Source organism: Vidua macroura, chromosome 4 (assembly GCF_024509145.1).
Source record: "Vidua macroura isolate BioBank_ID:100142 chromosome 4, ASM2450914v1, whole genome shotgun sequence".
NCBI classification, from domain to species: Eukaryota; Metazoa; Chordata; class Aves; order Passeriformes; family Viduidae; genus Vidua; species Vidua macroura.
The window spans coordinates 44,244,519-44,266,995 of record NC_071574.1 but is presented as its reverse complement, the minus strand read 5'-3'; the positions used below and the strand labels follow the sequence as shown (position 1 = coordinate 44,266,995).

Genomic DNA, 22,477 nt, shown 5'->3' with positions numbered 1-22,477 from the left:
TGTGTGTGTGCTCATTTTCATATGTTTGTAAAGACAAACACAACATTTTCTCTCCTGGTGAAGATTAATACCCTCTAGGACCTTAATATGTCCAGAGACTTGTAAGCAGTTGGGTATGCTGGATTTTCCTTATGTTGTTACATTCTTACAGCCTTACAATATGTAGCTTACTTAACAGTTCACTTCCTCCTTAGATGTCTGGTGTTATGTTTAGTAAATTATGTAGCAAATTATGGTTGCTAAAGGTAAAACTCATATTTATTTATATATTAACATTTACAGAACAAAAAAGCAAACATTAGAATAATGTTCAGTTTTACAGCAGAATTTCTTCTTAGGTTAATAACAAGTTCAACTTCATTGTATTAATTTACTTAGGAGAAAAGGAAAGATATTTTCATTTACACAGAACTAGAACTGAATAAATAAGCTACTGCTTCTCTCACCCTGGGTTCAGTTACCAGTACAAAGAAAGGACTTGCCAGAGGAGAAGGTAAGAACTTGATAACGACATTGTTGGACATTTTGGCAATGTTTTGGGTTTTTTTCCTTAGTCTCAAGCACCAACTTTATGTAGGCTAGAACTTTAAATACAAATCTACTCCTTAGTAGTGAAATGGCAAAAAAAAAAAAAAATGCAAGCCATTTTATTTACAAGGCAGGTGAAAATCAGCTTATTCTGAACACACAAGGAAGCAAAGCAGGAACTGGTCCCTTGGTTGCACACTTCCCTCTGTTTCAGCATGCATTTGACTGGAATTCCTAAAACTTCCTTCTGCTGAAGGCCTGAGGTAGCCCTCTGCTCCAGCTAATTCAGACCCTTGAGCAGATGTGTACAGCACTGTTTGGAATAGTGACAGCTCTAAGTGCTAATGTAAAAATGGCAGCTTCCCAATGAAGGCAATGATCTGATAAGTAGTGTAGCTAATGAAAACATTAAAGAAGCTTGCTGAATGCTTTTTCTTCAGCATGCAGGAACCTTAACCAATTTAACTGATAAGAGAAATACCCATGGTAAAGATTGAAATGGTTCCATGCAGGTCTCATGTAACAGGCTACATGGAGAACATCCCCCAGGAACTTTTTTCATCTCTGGCCTCTGAAAATAAGGTATGTAAAAAAAATTTAAAACAGTAGAACTAACTTTGAAGGAATAAAAGGCAAGGTTAATCTGTTAAAATGTATCAAGAACATTACATTGTAATCCAAAGGACTAAGTAGATTATACAATTTCATAGTAATACCTAAAAAAAGGTCTTTGGACCATATTTTTAGGGAAAAAAATGTCCTTGTATCATGTGGGTTTTTTTTTTTATTCTGACCAAATTAACTAACAATCCTTGAGCTTCTAGATGAGGCTGTGCAATGTGATAATTCCTTTTTAGCATTTTCATTCCTCAGAACAATGTCTTTCCCTTTGAACTAAAGGAGTTGTGCCAGCTTTTTGAATTTCAGAGTGCATTTGAGCCTGTAATTCAACAATTTTTTTCCTTCTCAAAGTATCTGGGAAGTGGGAGATCATGTCACCTACCCACCCTTGTTCAACAGCACAGTGGAGGCATCACTTCCTTGATGATAGTTTGGCAGGAGAGGAAAAGATGGTGTAAATCCACTGCTTGAGTATTCCCCTGGGGTGTAATGGTTATGCGTAACCATCACTTGCAGGTCTCAAGACTGATACAGAAGCAGTGCTTTTAAGCAAGAGTTTTGGTGGGTCACGTCCTGTCAACCTTTCTGTCCTTGTCCTCCCATCAAGCATCAAAATAATTCTTGTAATTGAAAACAATGAGAATTCTTTTACTGTGTATTTTATATGGTTTTTATTTTAGCAAAAGCCTCTTGGGCAGAGCTGATGCTACATTGATGCAGTTAACTGCACATTTCCACCTAAATGAACAGTGACAGGGTAAGAGAATGAAGCCCGGGAAATGAAATTTAAGTGATTTGTCAAAGTTACATGCCTAAAGCTGCCAGTGCTGTTATTTCCATTTCCATACCTGTGTCACTGCTCTTCTAAGGCAAGGCAGCAGCAGTAGTCAGAAGGTATTTTTTTTCTTCAGGTTGGTTAAAGTTGGTTATCCCAACTTTATGATGACCTTTTCAGCTGCAGCTTAGCCCTAAATGATTTCCTGGCTGTTGGACAAGATCAGTGGTTGGTTACTGTCTAGAAGGAATTTCGTGCATGAATTGCATGATACCAGTTTACATGTAAGTGTCTTTGGTGTTAGTAATGAGAAACATCAAGTCTTTAGTTAGCTCAAGGAAATGATTCATCTCAAATTTTATAAAAAATACAGTGCAACTCATACAATGACCTTTAGAGAAAAGCATTGAAGGTGAACCATACTATAAATAGTTTGAATGGCAACAAACTATATGGTACAGCTGTTAAATGTCACCTTAGCATCCTCTGAAACTTATCATTAGAGTTGCAACTGAGAGTAAAGTTGAATATCTTAAGAAAATCACTTGTTCAATTGCTTGACCTTTGGCTTATGATGATGAGGAGGTTTCTAGCTTTTCCTGAAGGAAACCTTATGCTAAATAAAAAACCCAAAATATGTAAAAGTTACTGGTTTGAACAGTCTTTACTAACACATGGTACTTAAGTTAAAGCTTGAAATACTAATACTCAGAGGAAAAACATTGAAACTGTATTTACAGATTAGCAGAATTATTTAATTCGTTGAGACCAACAGGACAAACACTAAACAGGTACTTCCGTAATCTGATTTCTACATACAAGCAGTCTTCATTTCTTCATAAAAGCATTAAAGACTCTACTTGCAAGCAGTTTAGACATGAAGAGTCACCTGTACTGTGGAGGTAAATTATCAACAAATTAACGGTCTTTGTATTATCTACTATACCATACTTACTTTTCTGTACAGTAGCCTGGAAAAGCTTTCTCTGCTCTTGCTACAGGAAGGGCTATGCCATATTTAACCTTCAAACATTTGTGTGCACTCTGCTTGCATTTTTTATTCAAGGCATTACACTGCAACTAAAGTAGTAAAGTTCTTACTGGTGGCTAGGTAAGTGCATTGTGACAGGACTTGTTACACTCCTAACCTCTAACTGGGGCTTTTCTCACACGCAGAATGTTCTGAAGGATCACAAGCAAGCTCCATCTATCTTCTACCTACAAGTGGAGTAACAAGGGGAAAATTTTCTAAGGAGTAGCTGAACACTAATAATTTGTGCTGTGAAGCTTCACCATTGCTGTTTTGCTGTGCTGAGCAGATACCAAGAGTTTTTAGTAACTGGAAAAATGTTCCTCCTTAGATTAAAGCTCCTTTGACTAACACAAGCAGAAGAAAAATCCTTCAATCGGTAAAAAATATTTATTGTAAAGCATTCAGCTCAAATACATGCAATCAAATCTCTTTGACCATAGAAAGTAAGAATGTTCTGAGATGTACGTAAAGCCAAGTTGTAGCCAACATAGGATTTCATAGTTAAATTTGAACCTCCTAGTAAACATTTTAAGTATTGACACCACTAATAAGTGGTATGTATAGTGCCCTAAAAAGGATTAAAAGAAAGCATAATGTTCCATAGAACTGGCACCCTTAACTTGTACATTATGAGAGGTTTAAGTAAATTTAATGATGAAAGAGTCAATCACAAGTTTAAATATATTACAAATTTACTTACTGTATGAGCACTGTTAACAGTGTTGTTTCTATATCTGTGTTCCTCATTACTAGCCAAGATTTTGCAAGTCTTAGGTAGAATACTTTGAAGTGGTTCTCCAGTTGAGTTCCCTAAATGCTTTCCCATGCCCTTGATTCCTGTCCCCAAGCTACTGAAAAAGACAGGGAAACTCAGCCAGCTACCAGCATTAGCTAACCAGCAGTGTAACAACATCCTGGCCCTACTGTGAAGCCCAAGCTACTATAAGCATCAGTAGTATTTTCTAAGAGTAATCTGAAGCTGAACCTGTTTTAGTAGGTACAGAGCAGTCATCTTAAACAGGTCTGATCAAGGGTGGAGCAAGGCTATCCAATTACCCTGTTGAAGCTGAAACTCAGCATGTGATATTTCCAGAAATGCTGACACCCTCATCCTCCAATTCCAGCAGCCAGGACAACTTTTTCCCCTACTCTACAGAATCTCTTGTACAGGATTTTTCACCTGATGAACTGTCAAAACACCAATATCCTGCAGTCTAAGAGGGAAAGTATGGCAGAATTAGCAAGATAATATACCACCTCATCCTCAGGTGAATTTAGCCAACCCTGAGGAAAGTTAATACAGATGCTAATGCTTAAAAAGGCAAAGTGTGTCACCAGCTACATTGCAATTCACAAATTACTTAGTCTTCTTGAGAACTGAATTAAGAATGAACCTAGTTACAATTATTGCATTTCTCTTTGGCTTTCAAATCTACATTTTGTTTATCCTCAGGAACAGACATGCTATTTTGGGGAAATCAGTGCTTCCTTTTCAGCAGGTAAGATGCTAGGTCTAGGCTTCTAAACTTGCAACTCAGCTAAAAACTTCTGACCTTGTGGGCTACTGGGGTTCTGACTACAACCCTATTGACTTGAAATCCAAAATCCATTGCACCCTGTAAAAAAAGTTCTCCTCATAAATGGCAGAGTTGTGCAAGGACATGAAACAAAGAACCCATGCAAAATATGGCTGCAATTCAGTTTGTTTTTAAAATTAATTCAAAGTTGCATACGCAGGTTGGCCAAGACACTAATGAGTCAGTTGACAAAGTTCTTCATGCCATTTTTTTACCAGCCAGAATGATGAAGGAAACCATCCTACAGTACCAGTGGCAGTTTCTCCTCATTCCGAGGCAAGGGCACTCTGTTAAGCATGCATACTGAGAGCAGTATCAAGGAAATACATGTCAATGTATAGTCTTCAGCTTTTATCCTTTATTACATACACAGCAAAGAAGGCAGCATTAGACACACGCACAGTGTGTTACACCCATTCCATCCACGGCACACGCACACGCACACAGCCTTAAAAAAGTGTCGGTGATAAGGAACATATTATAAAGGTTGTGATCTTTAAGCCCCTGAGGTTCTTCTTATGGTTAGGTGAAAAGGCAACAAACAAGTCTTTTCTTGCTCTATAAGTGCTTTGTGCAACAATGTCCATAGAGGTCATAAGTCTTTTTGGGAGGAGTGAATGTCTTACTCCTATATTCACAGTCTCCTATCGCTGTTTTTGCACCAAATAGTTTCCAGTTATGTTTAGTTGTCATAGGCGGCTAATATAGCTCTTGCTTCTGTGATTAAAGTTAGGAAAGGTTCTGCAGATCAGAAATGAAATGCAGGCCCCTCTTTCTCTGAAGAGATGTCATCTCGGTGATACTGCAGGACTAGAGAAGTTACCAGAATTTCGTGGGGACTGAAGAGGCACAGATGAAGAACTGGGAGACAGTTTTCTTGGGCTGCATAGGTCACCATTGTGCAACTTCCACAGAAGTTCTTCATTTTCCATTGACAGGCGTTTGTTTACTTTTGATTCTTTTTCTAGCGACTCCTGTAAAACAGCTTGCTCTGTAGAAAGTTGCCTGCAATTGGAAGATTTACATCAGAACACGTAACTCAACTTGGAGGCTGCAGTATTAAAACTTAAAAGAAAGGTATGAAAGTGCATAAACTTTTGCTTGGCTCACAACTGAATTCCAGCTTTAATAGGAGGTCTGAGCATGTTCTCATCCTAGCTATATTTAAACTGGTAGCTTGCAGAAAGCAGGAGAAAAGTCCCAGTAAGAAACATCCCTGAGGACCAGAAAAAGCATCTGAAAAGTGACGCTTGTCCTGCTTAAAACAACACACGCTTCTAAATGGCTGTGCTGGAACCTTTGGGTCTTGTTGCAGGCTCAGCTCAACATAGAAGCTACAGATTCCTTCACACTGGAAGAGTCTGGCCATCCATTTAAGCAACCGTTAGGAAGAGCTCAGACCGGTTTTATTCATGTTAAATATTACTGTTATTGCTAAATAAACCACACTAATCTAAACTGGGGACAAATTAGTCACTGAAGTGGTTATAAGTATGACCCAAGTCTAGCTTACAAGCCAGGAGTTCTTTAAAAAGGACAATCTTTGCATGATGGTATTTCTGAGTTGCTGTTTCTTCCCTAAAATACTGCACTACTGAAGAACACACTAAACCTTTATCCCCTTTCAAAATATTCCTGCTTTTTAACTGTATACAGGAATGCACATCTTACAGAGATACAAGCGGGGAAGAAATGGATGTGTTCTTTCACAGAGCACTAAAAAAATTGCATTCACCAGTACTTCAAGAGAATTTACTTCCTTGTCACAGGAACCCATTCCCCTTGATTAAGGGCATCTAAATGTCCAGAGAGATTTTTCACCTTGAAAGCTCCATGTGTTTGTCCATCCGAGCTTTTAATTCTTCATTTTCTTGCTGAACCTTCTTTAATTTATCCATTAAGATTGTGTTGTTCTCCACCTTGGAAAGAAGGTCACAATTTGAAATAAAACCCATACATGCACTCATCAAGATTCTGACTCAGCTATACAGACGTTGGCAATCTGGAGTTTGCAGAGCTTGTTAGAGTACCTACAAAAACACCCCATTTACCTCATCCTTGCATAACACTGCTGCTTGGCCACTTGTGCTGATTAGATGCCAACAAGGAGGACTGGGTAGGGGATCTACTGTTAACCAGCACATTCCAGTAATTTCTGTCAGCAGTTTTAGACACTGTAGCACCTTTCTAGATAGAAGACTGTCTAGAAATAACAACAAATTCAAGAGTTCCCCATAATAAATAGCTTTTCCTATTGCTCTTCTGATTCCACGTCATTGCTGGAGGACTTTGTCAAAAATAAAAGTGATTAAGTGGTTGCATGGTCCAAGACCTTCTACACTGTGGCCAAAGTCTGTCAGAAAAAATGCAGGTTTGCTAGCAATTTGCTAGTAATTGTAGACTAGGGTAACACACAGTGCTGCACAATATTGAACAACTGACATCAATGTGTTCCTTTGTATCCAAACCTCTTTCTATACTTGCTCATTAAAGTCTTGCTTAAGCAAGTATTACAATAGTGTTCAAAGGCCCCACCCAGGAGAAGGACCCTGTCCTGTCACACATAAAAGCATGCTAAGTGATTACAAGTCCTGCTTCCAAAATTGACTTTTCATGTGGAATCACACACAAGTCAGCAAGACAGCCATACAGCTAAACAAAGCAGCTTAGCAGCTAAAATGATTGGCCTAAGCTAATCAAGACTTACTCCCTTTCATATGTGATCCCTTCTTGTTAAATTAGGATCATTTCCTTGTTAATGGTTTCCTGACACTGCAATCTATCTTCCATACCGCTTGAGCAATGTAGCAGGTAAGGATTGTTCTTTAGGGGAAGAGACTCCCAGATAATCTGTACTAACATAGCAATAGTTTATTCAAACCAGTAGTTGTCTTAAGATGTTAAAAGGTCATTTAGAGCATCAGGTCATTCTTTTCGCCTGTTGACAGATATCCCAAAGCTGTACCTGCAGTGTGAGCATGTCCCATCATGAATTCCTGTTTCCTTTTAAACAAAAAAGATTAATTCTTGCATGTAAGTCCGTCCAGCCCAAGTTTGTTACAGAACACAAGTCAGAGACACAGCCCCAGCCTGCCAGACCCCAAGGAATACTCACCAGCTTTTCCATCTTCATTAGCTTTATATCCTGCTGATGGAGTTTCTCATTCTTGATCTCCAGCACTGCTTTCAAACTTTCCAGCTCCTGTTCTAGGTACATAATCTGTGGGTTTTTCTGAAACATTGCCAGAGAGTTTGCTTAGTTCCCTGAATTTCAGGAATAATTTAGATATTTCTCTGCTATTTAGAAAAAAACAAGGAAATAATTGCAGTAACGAGTTACTTGTTCTAAGTGAGATCAAGTCAAACACTAGAATAAATAACAAGATCTGATATCACTTTCTCCTCCTTGGTTTTTGTTTGTCCTTCAGGGTAGGTGGACAGTTGCAGTTTCTTCATTAGAAGTTGTTCAGAAAACACTTAATGCACAGACATGAAAAACTCTCGTGAATCAAAGGAAGGCATGAATGCTGTCACAGCAGAACTTGTTTCGCAGGAGTGCCCAAAGGCCTTAAGGCTAGGAGTTCCAAAATTTATTTCGTATTACTCATAACCCATCCCAAGAGATAATTAGAGTAAACATTTGAAGAGTTTCCAGGCACTGGAATAGTTCAAGAAAGCACCAGAAGTTTAAGTTCTGAACTTGACTGTAGCTTATTTTCCCTGGTTTGAGTCTGAAAGTAGCTGGCTCATAATCAGAAATTGAAAGTTCTTCTGAAGCCTGAAAATGCAATTATACATACAAATCTTGCACTGGTGCACATGCATAACTTATTTACAATATAGCAAGTTAGGACTTTTTTATTTGTCCTCTCTGTATTGTTTTCTGGGAGGTGAAAGGGAGAGCAGGAGGAGGCCAGAGTAGGGTAAGATGTGGTTGCCTCAAGGACCTGTTTTCCAGAGTAAGAAACCATTCAAACACTGCAGAGTAAAACACATGCTCTGCATTTCAAGGCAGTCACAGCCAAAAAAAAAAGGGAAAATAAAGCAAGTCTTAGTCCATTTCCAGGTAGTGAGAATGGAACATGAGCTGAACTCAATCAATGATTAAGCATGTTGTGTAACAAAGTTTATCTTCAAAATCAAACAAAACTTGTTTTAGTGCATTTGGGTAAGAACACAGGTGCACCACACTGAGTAACTCCCCCACCAGAAACCTCGGACAGGAGGGCAATGCCTGCAGTCTTGTGGGGTGTGGTCCCAGAAGGACAAAGCCAGGACATGTCACAAGTAATAGGGGCTTCATCACCTACACAGTTCATTCTCCTGCTTGTTTTTAAGGCCTGTTGCAGTAGTGGTTCTTATTTAACTTCTTTTGAGAAGTCTGTGCGAGGGTGAAGCATGCCGTGCTGCCTCAGTGAAGGCAGCAGATGATCTGTTCCTGTTTTGTAACTTTAACATGGAATATAGGAGCTAACAAGAAAAGGAATCCTGAAAAGTTTAAATGTTACGGTATGTTCAATATTCAATTTATTTTCTTTCCCTCCTCAAGTCCAATGGTCTTAAAATGTGCTTTTAAAGTTAAGTCTGAGCCCCCACATTAGCTACTCAGAGGAGAACACACAGCTAAATAAAAAGACTGAAAGGCCTACATAAGTTTTTAGCAAAAAACCTGGGAGTATCAAGTGACACTATCTAAATTATACCAGAGAGGTGGAAATACCTCTCTATTCAATTCTCTCTAATTTCTCTATTCAAAGGGCTATTGGGAATTCTGATAGTGCAGAATTTGTGTTTAGTACAGAAGAGTATGCTGAGTCAAACTGGTGCTTTTCCAAAGAGAAGTCTCAAGCTTATCATGCATCTTATATTGCCAGGAAAGCACAAAGCACATCTGCAGCTATGTAAAGGCACTTGACTATTGCTTCTTTAATTTAAGCAACATCTGAGCGTGCCTGTGGAATTACAGTTCAAACTACCACTGCCAAGTAGAGAACCACAGCAAAATATTGTGGTTGCAGCTTCTTGTGGCAGCTCTGTCCTGCCACTAGAATAAGCAATAAGAGAAAACAGAACAAATTCCAGTGAAAACTAAGGCAACTTCCACTAGAGGCATCCTAAGTGAGTCTTTAAGCATGGATTTTCTCTTTGTGGAATAAACAATATTGTTGGTATTCCACTTACTTCTGGGTAACCAGAAAGATAAACATGTGTTTACCCCCCACCACTTGGTGCATAAATAAACCCTCTCTCAGAACACATTTCTCTCCCAGGAGCATCATAGGCAATGGCAGCCTTGGGAGGAAAGGCAGGACAAAATAAAAGTTTCTTTGAAGGATAAATCAGCAAAAAGTATGAGTCAAGGTTTGAATAAATGCATTAGAAATGAGCTTTGCAGTAGTGATGCAAGCCCACACTGATCATAGCACCAGTACAACAGTTACCAACTGTCCAGAAAAATGCTATGGTACAACTCCTGTGCACACATGCGTCTTCAAGGCCATTATTTACAATCCTGACTTAGATACTCAAGAGCTTTATAGAATTATAATGGTAAAGTTAATACACAGCATCACAGTGCTTGCAAAAAACTTCTGGCAGATGAGCCATTTACAAAAAAATATTGCTAAGTATGAGACCCCCTATCAGGCTTCAGTGAAAATTTTTTGCATTATGCAATAAAATAAACTCAGGCAAGATCTGTTCATCCACATTTCTTTGGAAGATCAAGACTTACAAGATTGGCTTTTTCTTTGGCTATTTGTTTTTGTTCTTCTAATTTCAGCTTCTCACTCAGAGAGTTGTTTTCACTTTTTAGTTCATCGATTTTTTTCTGAAATGTAAATATATTGTATCATTAGGCCAAGAATTCAGTGCACATCTCCAAACTGCTTTTCAAGTTTTAAACTGTTGCAATGAACCCAGCCCTTCAACAAACCTCCAGCAACTCCTGCTTCTCTTTAAAAGAATCTTCAAGCAACTTCCTTTCAGATTCATGGGTACTCTTGAGCTCTAAAACAAATTATTTTTGCAGATTTTTAATACCACATAAGACGTGAAAATTCTTTTTGAAAAGAAACAGCCTGAAGAGCCAGCCTACAAATACTGCATAGCTACAGTTGACGGCAACACAGAACATTTATCATTAACTGATGCAAAGAATTTATGAAGTATCAGATTTATTCCCACTTCAGATTTACTGATTGTACCCTCCCATATCCATTTCATTAGCAGACAGTCTATGAGTTTTGAGAGCATTCATCTGCATGCAGCAAATCGACTTACTAAGCATAGGTCACATCTGACAAAAGTTGAGTTTATGGAAGGAAACAGCAAAAATTTAAATTGTGTCTTCCACAAACTTCCTAAAAAACATTTATTTTCCTACTTTGGATGCCATGCAGAGGAGTTTGCTCTTTGAAAGCAATGCAAGCATGATCAGTCTTCAAGACAAAAAAGTATCACTGAAAACTTAGCTATCAAGTGGAGTTGGAAGGAGGATGGAAATCATCATCCCTTAAATCAATGAGATGCAATGTCATTTAAACCTGAGCATGTCACCACCCTGTCCCTGAAAAACACCTCTGCCACAGTGTGCAGTGCACAGTGTATAATATTTCTTAACATTTCCATGTCATTATGGAAAGCACACAACCCTACTTATCCTCATTTTCAGTTTTGAGGTGCTCCTTACAGAACTAGGGGGTGGAAGGAATTATTCAGTCACTTGAGATTTTGAGGGCAATTCAGGTGTCTTACTGCAAGAAAAAGTCACTTTCACTCAAACTGTTTATAAAGTTTCATTCAACTACAATGAGATCATGGTTTTTGCTGTATGTAAAATAAGACTTGTCAGTTCCAAAGAAAGGAATTCAGCCAATGATTTTAAAGATAGCTTGCCACAAAGAACAGTGAAGTGGACATACTGATCAAAATGCCTGAATATTTTTGTTTGTGACTAGCAGTACTATAGCATACATATTTAAATACAAAATACTTGCCTGAAAAAGAGGATTCATACTCCTTTTTCAGCTCCTCTACTTTTTCTGAGTGTCTGTTTTCGAGTTCCAGCTTAAAGCTTTCATGTGTGGTATTTAAATTGTCCACCTGCAATATGACAACATGATTTTTCTCCCCATACATGTATCAACTTAACCCTTGTTTAAAGCATTTTTTAAACAATGCTTCATGCACTATGTCAAGTACATTTAAAATGGTCTAGCAGGATTCAAAAGTAGAAGCTAAGCCATGTACAAGACTTAATAAATGAGAATGATGCCTTACAGTTTACCACTACCAACAGCAAAACGTATGCATCTCTCACACACATGGAGCTGCAAAGCAAGGTCAGAGGTGTGTTTCTAGAAATCTTAAAACTCAAGCTGGCTCAAATATCCCATGGAGCTCTAGAAATAACTTAAGCTGGCAGAACACAACCAATTTCCACTACATTTAAACATAAGCCTAACATTTGTACAGCTAAGTGTGGAAGTATTTTTTTATTGCTGCAATGAAGTGGAATTTCACATTAAATAGCTGTTATTAGCAAACTCCAGGATTCTCTGAAGGCTCATTTGTAGCAGAAAGCAGTTGCTGGAGAACTTTTCTACTTTGAGTGTTACAGACCTGCTCCTGGAGTTGGGCTTTGTACTTTTCAGCTTCCTCAATGCAGATACTTCGGAGTTTCTCACATTCTGCAGTGTAAAACTGTTTAAGCTTCTCCTCCACCTCAGCTAAGTCATCATTATGTTTCTGGTTTAACTTCTGCAAATACCCTTCATAAGCAACTTGCAGTTCATTCCTGTCTCTTTCCAATTTCTCGCAAGCTGCAGAAGTGGTTACTGAAGATGTCAAAAGAAAAAAAAAAAAAAAGAAAAAGAAAGGAACTGGATCAAGTTCAATACAAAAGTCACATCTTCATTTACAGGTATTAAAAACAGTGAACACATTACACAGGAACATGATTATATACCAAGACAAATATGATTTATCCATTAAATGTATGCCTCCAAGGGCACATGAAAATTTCTTCACAAAAATATCAAATTCCATGTTTCTTAGGCTGAGAATGAATTGATCGCAGTTAAGCCAGGAGCCCACATAAAAAGCACAAATGTGACAGACTGACATGACATGGAAGGAGGAATGTCTCATGAGAGACACTGAAGAGCTCCAAGAAAAAAATTAATTGCATTTGCTACTTTATCTTATTTGATCCCATCCAGCAGAATATTTGTCAAAGTACTTCACTTTTTGACATATAAACCACTTAGCTAAATTTGAAAGTCTTTTTTTCCCTGAAAACTCTATGTTTAATGACACCCACGCTCAGATATACAGCAAAGAAGCAATTCTAGCCTGACACGGGCCTGATACAGATCTGCCAATCTGAAAGGCACTCTCATGTGTTTATGCCTGAGATATTTAAATGTGCAAGACAGAGAATGGTTTTAGGCAAAAAGTGCAGAGTATTAAGAAAAGAGAAATGCTGTGCAATTCTCTTTACATCTGCATTAACACAGGTCTGCTAAGAAGGCTGCCTAGGTTTGTCTCCCCATATTTGCAGCTGCTTGAAAGGCAAAACAGAAGTTAGCAACTTGCATTTTTGAGTTTGAAATTTAGCATTCCCAAGTCCAGCCAGCCAGGCCTAAATAGGAGGGGTCATGCTGCTACACTGTTAACATGACTGCAGCAAATGCCTTATGCAGTTCCAGCTGCACCCAAAGCCTGGAAGCAAGGTGAAACAGCATCTCTAACACAAGTGTGTGGTCACTGACCTTGTGCAAAACTGGTTCTATACAGACTCTGGTACTATGGTTTAAAATAAATTAGTGAGATGAGTGGCTGTTTAAGAGAAAAATCAACTAAAATGTTAACTTGATCTTCAAAGGCAGGAGAAGTCATGCATGCATACATTTCACAGCAGACTGGCACACTGCCCAAACAGTGTAAATATAAACTCTATGTAAAAGAATGGGAAGAGGCAAGGATTTTTGTACAGGCAGTACAGGAAATTCTCACCACAAGAGTGTTTGAGCCTTAAGATAAATAAATTACAGTATCCTCAAGGACTCATTCCCAAAGTAGTAATGGGTCAGCTGAAGGGAAAGCAGCCTGCCCCAGCAGAGTGCCTCAAGTTACACGTGTCTTACTCTTCTTTGCTATAGCTCATGAAAAGCATGTGAGTAACTTGATGGATGGTACTTCCACCCTCTTTTAAGGGAACTGTAAAGACTCCTGGCCCTGCTACCATCACTTGGAACCTGCAGTGGAACTAGAAAGTGTTAAGAGAGCAAGCTGTACTGCATGGAGATCAATCTACATGTGTGTCTACCTGAATTAGGCTTAACAGCAAGCTTAGCTATGCCGGGTCTGTGCAAAAGATGTGCTGATCTGGACAGATTTAGGCCAAGCTCTTCATTCTCTGACTGGAAATGATGCAACAGAGGCTCAACTGAAACCTACCACAACATTCTCTGCAACTCAAGCAGATTTCACAGTTTTTGCTGCTTTCTGCAGCAGCACCAAAAGAAGTTTTTGCTCCCCTAATTTCTCTTAAAACTGCTCCCTTAGGGAAAGGAAAAAAAAAAGTTAGCTTTCACACTTCTACCACATTGCAGGGGCATGAAGTTAGTGAATATATATATACTCTGTATTGCCACGTTTTTGGAGAAGAGGGAACATCATTGTTAGGGGACATTGTATTACGATGCCAAGAACCAGGCAGCAAGCCAAATGGAGGTATTACACAGCCAACCACATGCAGATGGAGCTGACCTTCTATAGCAGAGTAAGGGCATAGCTGAGAGGCAGGCGACTTGCATGGCTTAGTTGAGGCAACTGCAGCAAAATGATTCAAATGATCCACTTCATTTAAAACCAACAGAGGAAGAAGCATCAAATTCCTTATTTGCAAGGCCAGAGCTATTCATTTGCCTCCAGTTAGCCAGAAGAATGTGCTGCCTATCGTTGCCTTATCTTTAAATGTCAGCACGCAGAACTTCAGATGATGCAAAGCACTTCAGAAAAAAAGCAAATAGCAAACCACGCCTTTGTCAAAGAAAACAGACACATCAGTTCCCCTTCAGGCACTTTGCAATTCAGATTTATAAGAAGACTAATGTTACAAAGGCAAACAAAAAACTTTTGAAACTTGCACTAGCAGTTAAAGTTGTTATCGTAAAGGTAACTCTGGCCTCCACAAAGCTGGAGGCTGCAATGCTTCCTTGCAGATCACAAGCCTGACTTATATCCCTGCCATCCAAACAAGAAGCAGAATTACTACACAACCAGTGAGCTCCCAGTATCATGGTGGTGCAAGAAACTGACCATGGTTTTTCCTGACTTCAGGAAAAACACCAATTAAAGAACTGTAAATCTGAAATGAGATGTCTCATAAACCAAAGTTTGTCTAAATACTTGTAACTGAAATGTGTGCAGCAAGTATTTTCTATAGCCCTATCCATCTGCAGACTGAATCATGTATTTTACAATGGCTCAGCTTTTCTTAAAGAAAGTTGCTTTTTTCATAATTTGTCCCAAATTCCTTAATTTGGTCATTTAGCCACTGACTAGCCAAACTTGATGGCTGCTCAAGTGAAGAGTATTCTCACTGAACTCATGCTAAACTTTGAAGAAAAAATTTTAACTGGAACATGTGCTCTTCCAGTAGCAAACACACACAAATCTATTTCAACTTCTCATCCACTCCAGAGATACCTGAAGTGCATATTTTAGAGTTTTTGTACACTGCTAATCTGTTTTCTTTCCCTTCTTGAAGCACTTTTCTCCACAATTCCACATCTTTAGACCACAAATCTTGAGCAAAAAAAAAAAAAAAACCAACAGGAAACAAATGGTCCAACAGCATTTCAGGGAAAAAGCAAGTCACGCAGATGAAAAAATGCACTATTCGTTTGTCTGTCTAGTGTTACATTTTACCTGTAAAACTGAACAGTTTTAAGGACAGTGTATATGGAATGCTATACTTGGCAGCCAGAAGCAATCTTTACTTCTTTATTCATATAGTAGAGCCACTAATGTATTTTTTCCTCCAAATATTAATGTTTTTTCTCCACTTGGTTGTCCCAGTCTCTCTTCCCAATCATACAACTGTCTCTCCCTGTATCAGTACAGCATGGAGCAAGATTAATCTGTGGTTTTAGGCTTCTTAACACCTTTAATTATAAATTAAGAGCCCGGTTCTTTTGGGCCTGACAAAAGAAATCATGGAAAGTTTCTGAGATTTGGTAACAGCAAATGGTTTCCATTTCTTTAGAAATCACGGAAAGTTTCTGAGATTTGGTAACAGCAAATCTTCAGAGCAGAAATGCTGGTTTTGACATGTAAAATTACCCTTTATTTGTAGTAGTTGACATCACCAACTTGCATCTTGGGTATTTCACTACGAAGCTTTTCAAGTGCCAAAACCATAAAACAAATGCCTGCAAGAGCAGCATGGAGAACCAGGCACATGGCAATTCCCTTCCTAATGCAAACAGCAGCACATACAAACCACAGCAACAGTTGCTGCAGCTGAAGGAGAGGACTACAAAAGTTGTCTTTGTATCTCCAAGAAAGCTATTTTGTATTTTCTCTAAAAGTAGCCAAGAGATAAGACATTTGTGCAGCATCTCTTTTCACTTTTTTTTTCATTCTAATCATCATCCAAATTCAGCCCTTATGGCTAAACTGCTTAGATGAAACATTTTTCAAATTACATTCCCCTAAAAGCTACCATAACCATAGCTCTAAGATAAAATACAACAGATTTTTTGGAACCCTGAAATAAATGGTTTGCAAACAGTAGTTATTATTGTCATAAAATTCAAGTCCAAGTCACTTGAATGAAAAGGCATTAGACTGTCTGAAATACTAAACCAGAGTTCACTAGAACAGTAAAATGTTAGCATTTTAATAGGTGTGGGGAATGTGAAATGGGGATAATTACCATAATAAAAAAGCTCAAGTATTTAGTACTACATGATACTACCCTGCACTAACATTTAATTGCACACTGCAAGCTGTATGTTCACTTGACCAGTAAGTCTGCTATAGACAGGCTCATTTCCTTCTCTATACAACACATATTTTTATATCTATATAGTAATTAATTCATGGTATTGGCAGATTCTCAATAGTGAAATCCTTCTACCCAAATATGCTTTCAAGTTTATGACCAGGTTTCTCTTGGTGTTACTTCCATAATGAGACTTATTTACAGGACATTAAACCACATTGCATATTTTTGTTCTTGGGCAAGTCAGACAAGGCAGGTAGCCAAAAAAAGCTTGCTTTAAGCAACATTTAAGCAGGTATGATTAAATAAATAACATGAAGCACTCACTTCTCTGCTGGGAAGTAAATTCACATCCCCTGTGCTGCAAACACTGCAAGTGACAGACTGTTCAAGCAGGCAAACAGACAAGTCTATGAAGTGTGGCAAGTCAGGCCCTGTCTCAAATAAGTGAAAGAAACATCTACCTATTATTAAGTATTTTTAAGGATCACCTTAACCTGAAAACCAAATCGCACACATTCACTGTAAAACACAACGGTCTCTTCTATCTGAACTTCCAAAGCATCTTGAAGATAATTTAGTAATAAAAAAGAACATGAAGGTATTCTGAAGGAAATACAGTTTTTCAATTGCCATGCAGCAGCTGGAGGTGAGAGAGAGGGGTTTGGCATTTGGCTGCCTGTCCAGGGTACACACAGGCCTCTCCAGGCCAAGGAGAAGGACTCACAAATGGAAATGTTCAAAGGGCCAAGGTTGCCGCTGGCTGAGTCAACTTTGCACCTGCTATTTTGTAGCAGGACTCAGCTGGATCATGTCCAGCATGATTGCAAGGAGGCTGTGAAACAATCTGGAGTGCAATTGATTTAGAGGAATAGTTTCATACCTCTCAAGAAATATGCAGCCCTTGCAATTTCTGCTTACATAATTAAACAAGTAACTAGAAGTTTACGCACTAGCTTGCATTTTAAGAAGAGAAACAGTTGACAAGCAGAACATCCTTAGCTGCTCCAGGCTCCCAGAACTATGGTGCTTTCATTCAAGCCAGTATTTGTAGCTGGAGATTTTAAGGAAGTCCAAGTTCAGAACCCAACTGTTACTGAATTTGAACTCCCTTTGGAAAAGCCCATCCCCAAACACTTATCACTGCTAATCCTTGCATATGTTTCCAGTTACTGAGAGCAGAAAGCATTGTCTGGTAACCATCACCCCCCTGGCTGGTGCAGTCATATTCTGGGACAGGAATGCATATTTAAACCATTAAACAAAAAGGTATTTTGGTAGAAATGGTCATACACAATAATCCAGCAAAACAGACCATCTGACAGCAAGTCAATTTGGTCTTGGAAGGTAAATCAAGGAGCTTGGGAATGTGCACAGTTAAACTTCAAAGTAAGAAACTGAGAAGTCTAAACTGTGTAAGCTTCAGGAGACTCTCAAACTCAGCAGCATGCAGGGAACAGACTCCACTGGGCTATGCACACCCAGTTCCTCTTCTCAGACTGCCTGTCCCCAAACTACAAACCAACAGTCATTAAAAACATGGCAGCTGGGACTCCACAAAACATCTACATGGCCAAAATAAGACTCAAATTGCACTTAATTTTCCCAGCAAACGTATGCTTAGATTGTACTGTGCAAGAAAATCCATAGTACTTACGTCAAAACAGTCTATGGAAATCTTAAGTTCACCTGTATCCATTTAACAGTGTCAATAGAAAGCTGATTAGCAGGTATGTATTTAAGCAGATTATTTTCAGCTAAAGCTACTGTTTTAAGAATGCCTTTTCACACCTTGTCAACAAATTATTAATTTAACTTAAAAAAAAAAAAAAAAAACCCAAACCAAGTTATTCTTAAAGCTAGATAGAATTGAAGACCTGGATAGTTTTTCATTTCTGTAATTAAATCCACTCCCTTTACATGCTGAGGAGAGCAGTGCAGACAGGCTAGATGTGTGACGTGGTTAAGACAAAGGAGCTGCATGAAGATAAATAAATGCTTCATGAAACCATGGTCTGGAAACCTTACAAAGGGAAGTGAGCCCCAGGCTGCCACTCAGATACTCCTGCAGAACTAACCTAGGAAGGTTAGCTCCATGAGGGGAACAGCTCATGATGTCATCCAGCAGCACATCAGCCAGCATCCCTGTCTGAGAGCTTTGGGCACTCGGGTGTCACAGATCCATCAGGCACAGCTGCATTTGAAGTTTTTTCTAGTTGTCAACCTACTGAATGGCACATGCTTGCAATGGGAGTCTCATTTATGAGCTCAGCAGGCTGCTAATCAAAGCAAGAAGATAACAAGTTTATGGAACACTCATTTAAGCATGAGGCATCCTTACAAAGAGCTAAGCATTCAAAAAAACCTCGAACCCAAAACCCTCAAATGTGGTAATGGGCAAAAGTGTTGGCCAGCTTTTGGTCTACCCATCTAAGCAGAATTTTCCCTTTCTAGATATGTGATAAACATAGTACCTAAGTTGATGAAGGAAAAATAATATTAAAGATGCAAGCCTAGAGAAGGAAAGAGACTTTTTTTCTCTGATAGCAATCCTTCTGAAGTCATTTTCTTGAGGTAAACAAAAGAGGTTGCTCAGAGAATCACATTAAGTACATAAATAAAAAGAAATCTGGTTTATTAAGTTTACAGCACAACTTTTTAGTGATGCAAGAAGGCCATTTCCACATTAAAACTCTAGTCTTGTTGTCACTTTAGGGTAATAGAAACATCGGTTGCAGCTGATGGGGGACACGACCCTGAACCCTGCAACTCCTTCTGCATTCTCTGCTCCAGTCCCAGTATTCCTTCAGTCACATACTGAAGTCAGGCCAGGCAGCTTTGGCAAAACAGCACTACCAGGCAATAGTTTCAGCTGGTTTAGGTCCCCAGGCAGCTCACTGCATCAGTGGGGGCATGGCTGCCCCTGCAGCAATGCTGGCATAAGGAGGACAGAGGGATGCAAAGGCAGGGGAAGGCCAGGCTCTTTCAAAGCCAGCCCCTACTGAGATCTGCCTGGAACATCTGCTAAGTTCAAATACATTAAATGGAACTACCACTAAATGCAGTTACATCAAGCTTCAAAGTTGGCAAAACCAGCCCCTGCACATAATAGCTCAATTTCATGTTATAGCCATCCAGTAGGATGAGTTCAAAGATTTAATCTCATCAGCCTGAAAGCATTTCCTTCTGTTAATTTTACACTCATTCACCTACAGGTCACTAAGGCAAAAATGCAGATTTTGCACAATGTATTTTACAGGTTTATGATTTTTTTGCCAGTGAATCTCCAAAAGACAGCATACAAATGAATTAGGGATCAAAAGTATATATGCTGTCAGCCATCCTCCCATTTTTTAGAAGTGAGTGCTTTGGTCATCAGACACATGTTTTGTAAGGGGGCCCCGCAAGGCGCAGTCAGATCAGTGCCAGGAATTCGGTGAACCTGGGGTCACGCTGTCAGGGCTCCACAGCACTTAAAGCATCTGAGCGGAATTCAGTCAGGGAATTAAATGACTGCCATTACAGTACCAGGGCATCTGTCTTCTGCAGATCTGCTTTGCTGCATTTCTGTTCTCATGATGAATACAAAAATAAATTCTTACCTAGTTCTCCTCGAAGGTTAACTAGTTCTTGAGATAACTCTTTCCGCTGCTTCAGTGCTTCTTCCCTCTGCAGAGAAAAGAACACAAAACCCCAAACGTTTGGTTACTAGCGGTCTGAGCAGAGCACCTTCCAATAATTAACTTTCATGTCTTCTGTAGGAAAAACAAGAGGCAGGAGCAAGAAGCCAAGATATGACTCATTTAGGATAACAGTTCAGCTGTCACAATATACACAGATGTTCTTCTGTTGTTAAGGAAGTTATACTTTAAAACAAAGAACAGCTTTTTCCAGGACAGCTCTGCAATTAAAATACTACTTTGCAGCAATTAATTATATATTTTATGGTGGGTGTAGCAACATAAGCCTCCAGAACAAATCAAGTGGTAGATGTCAAGGGCACAGAAGTATAGTGTATATGTGAAAGAGGCATGCATTAAATATTTATCTTAAGCTTACTCAAACAGAAAACCAACAACTTTGCTAAATGCTTAGCCTTCCAAGAAGAAAAGGCACGGCCCTGTTCAAAGTTGAATACAACCCACCCTGCGGCGCGCAGTTCCTAATGTTAAGATAGATGGTGTTTCTTATGCGAAGAGAATCACAAGGAATGTGTGAACAGATCATAACAAAGCAGAAGCACCCATCTCCCTGCTTTCCCCAGGAGCTGTGCCCTGGCCAGGAGGAGGCAGCCCCAGGCCGCGGTGCCCCAGACCCGCAGCGCGGGGAGCGGCGCAGGCACAGCCAGGGCAGAGCCGCTCCGTGGCCCGGCGGTCACCGCCTCGCACCACGCGCGGAGGTGACAAGGTCCACGCGCCCGGCTGGCAGGGCGCTTCACCGCGCTCCCCGCCGGCTCCCTGCGAAACAAACACTCATTACCCTTGCTGCAGCACACTGAGAATAGAGGCACAGCTTGCTGCTAGAGCAGCCCATCTTCCAGCGCCGGCAGCCCCCCGCTCGGCCCCCCGGCCCTCATCGGCGACGCGCGGGTGGCGGCGGCACCACCGAGCCGGGCAGGTCTGGCCGGGGCCGAGCGTCAAGGCTGGACCGTGCCTCCGCAGGTTATCCTGCGTCCGCGCCCAGCGCTCCCGACAGCGGCAGATACTGCAGCTTCTGCAATTGGCACAAGCAGCCAGCGACTGCTTAAAGCCACAGCCCTTCTTTTATGAAAGGCGAGCCCAGACATTAGATCGATCGATCTCCACTTGCTCCGACGGCAGTCGGGATCACTGAGGGAATACTGCCCTTCTCTGCAGATAACCGAGCTTATTTTTAGCTGTTTCGAGCTTGCTGTACGCTGCTTTCACACAATTTGTTGATGCAAAAATAAGCCAAGGAGGCCTAAACCGAATGGGAGAGCCACAGATAGAGCACTTTGCTGCTGTCAATGCCCAGGCTATGTTCAATAGCCCCGGTGCATGCAAACAGCTTGAAACTTGCTCTGCATGCTTTTCCTTTAACAAGGATACATTAGGAAAAACAAAACAAAACAAAACAAAACAAAACAAACACCAAAAAACCCCCAAACCACTAGTCCAAAAATCCACAGACTTGTCCACAACTGAGTACAGTAGATGAATTTGCAGACTGGTTGAGCCACACCTACAGCTGGTTCTCCCCAGGGAAAACATCACGTTTACAGTAAATTCCCCCTCTGCCCTTGGTCACTCTCACTGCAGCCTGACCACAGGCTTACATCTTAAGAGCACCCTGTCCTGGAGGCAGGGAATACTCACTGCATGCCTGCAGAACAAATAAAGCAGCAAAATACACCATTCTTTAGAAAAACTAGAAAGAATAAGCACCCAAAACCCAGTCATGTATTAAGGTCTGACAAAAGACTAATCAAAATGAGTAATTTTTATGCTACAAACTCATTTGCAAGTTTTAGGAAATTATTATGCAGCTGTAAAGGCTGGTTAGAAGAAACTACCAGCCCTTTACTATAAATATTTGTATTTTTGACCTTGTATGAGAAAGATTCCCCTTTAATCACTCAATTTAAGCAGTCTTAACAATTCTTTGGACACTTTACACTTTGATAGGTCTATTAAGCAGCTGTGTTGCAGTTTTATATTAAGCACTTAGAGGCTTTTTACAGTGTCAGTGGGCTAAGATTGAAAACCACGCCTCACCTCCACAGTAAATTCTCAGGAGAGCAGAGAGCTCAGTTATTGAAAGGACTTGCCCTGCTCTTCCCTGCTTCTCTGCTCAGAAGGGAGAGATGAGTCATCTCACTCCGGTTCAACGCCAGTGCTCCCACTATGGACACTGCATCTGATGATGCAAATGGGAATGCTACAGTGAGTTATTTGAGCTGCATCCTT

General features: G+C 39.9%; 1 protein-coding gene across 6 annotated transcripts in view; it reads right to left on the bottom strand.

Moving 5' to 3' along the window:
• Nucleotides 1-3,325: 3,325 nt before the first annotated feature.
• Nucleotides 3,326-22,477, bottom strand: part of MTUS1 (microtubule associated scaffold protein 1) — a 115,860-nt gene continuing 96,708 nt past the window's right edge. For 4 of the 6 annotated variants that reach the window (XM_053976753.1, XM_053976759.1, XM_053976757.1 and 1 more), the window contains 8 exons: nt 20,153-20,219; nt 12,158-12,372; nt 11,533-11,638; nt 10,470-10,543; nt 10,269-10,364; nt 7,650-7,766; nt 6,356-6,453; nt 3,326-5,539 (listed from right to left, as the gene is read on the bottom strand). In XM_053976753.1, the coding sequence (XP_053832728.1) occupies nt 5,323-5,539; nt 6,356-6,453; nt 7,650-7,766; nt 10,269-10,364; nt 10,470-10,543; nt 11,533-11,638; nt 12,158-12,372; nt 20,153-20,219 (990 nt within the window). In that variant the 3' untranslated portion in view covers nt 3,326-5,322. Of the gene's footprint in view, nt 5,540-6,355; nt 6,454-7,649; nt 7,767-10,268; nt 10,365-10,469; nt 10,544-11,225; nt 11,286-11,528; nt 11,639-12,157; nt 12,373-20,152; nt 20,220-21,029; nt 21,217-22,477 lie in introns of those variants that run through there. The other 2 variants (XM_053976758.1, XM_053976754.1) reach the window with 2 other exon arrangements.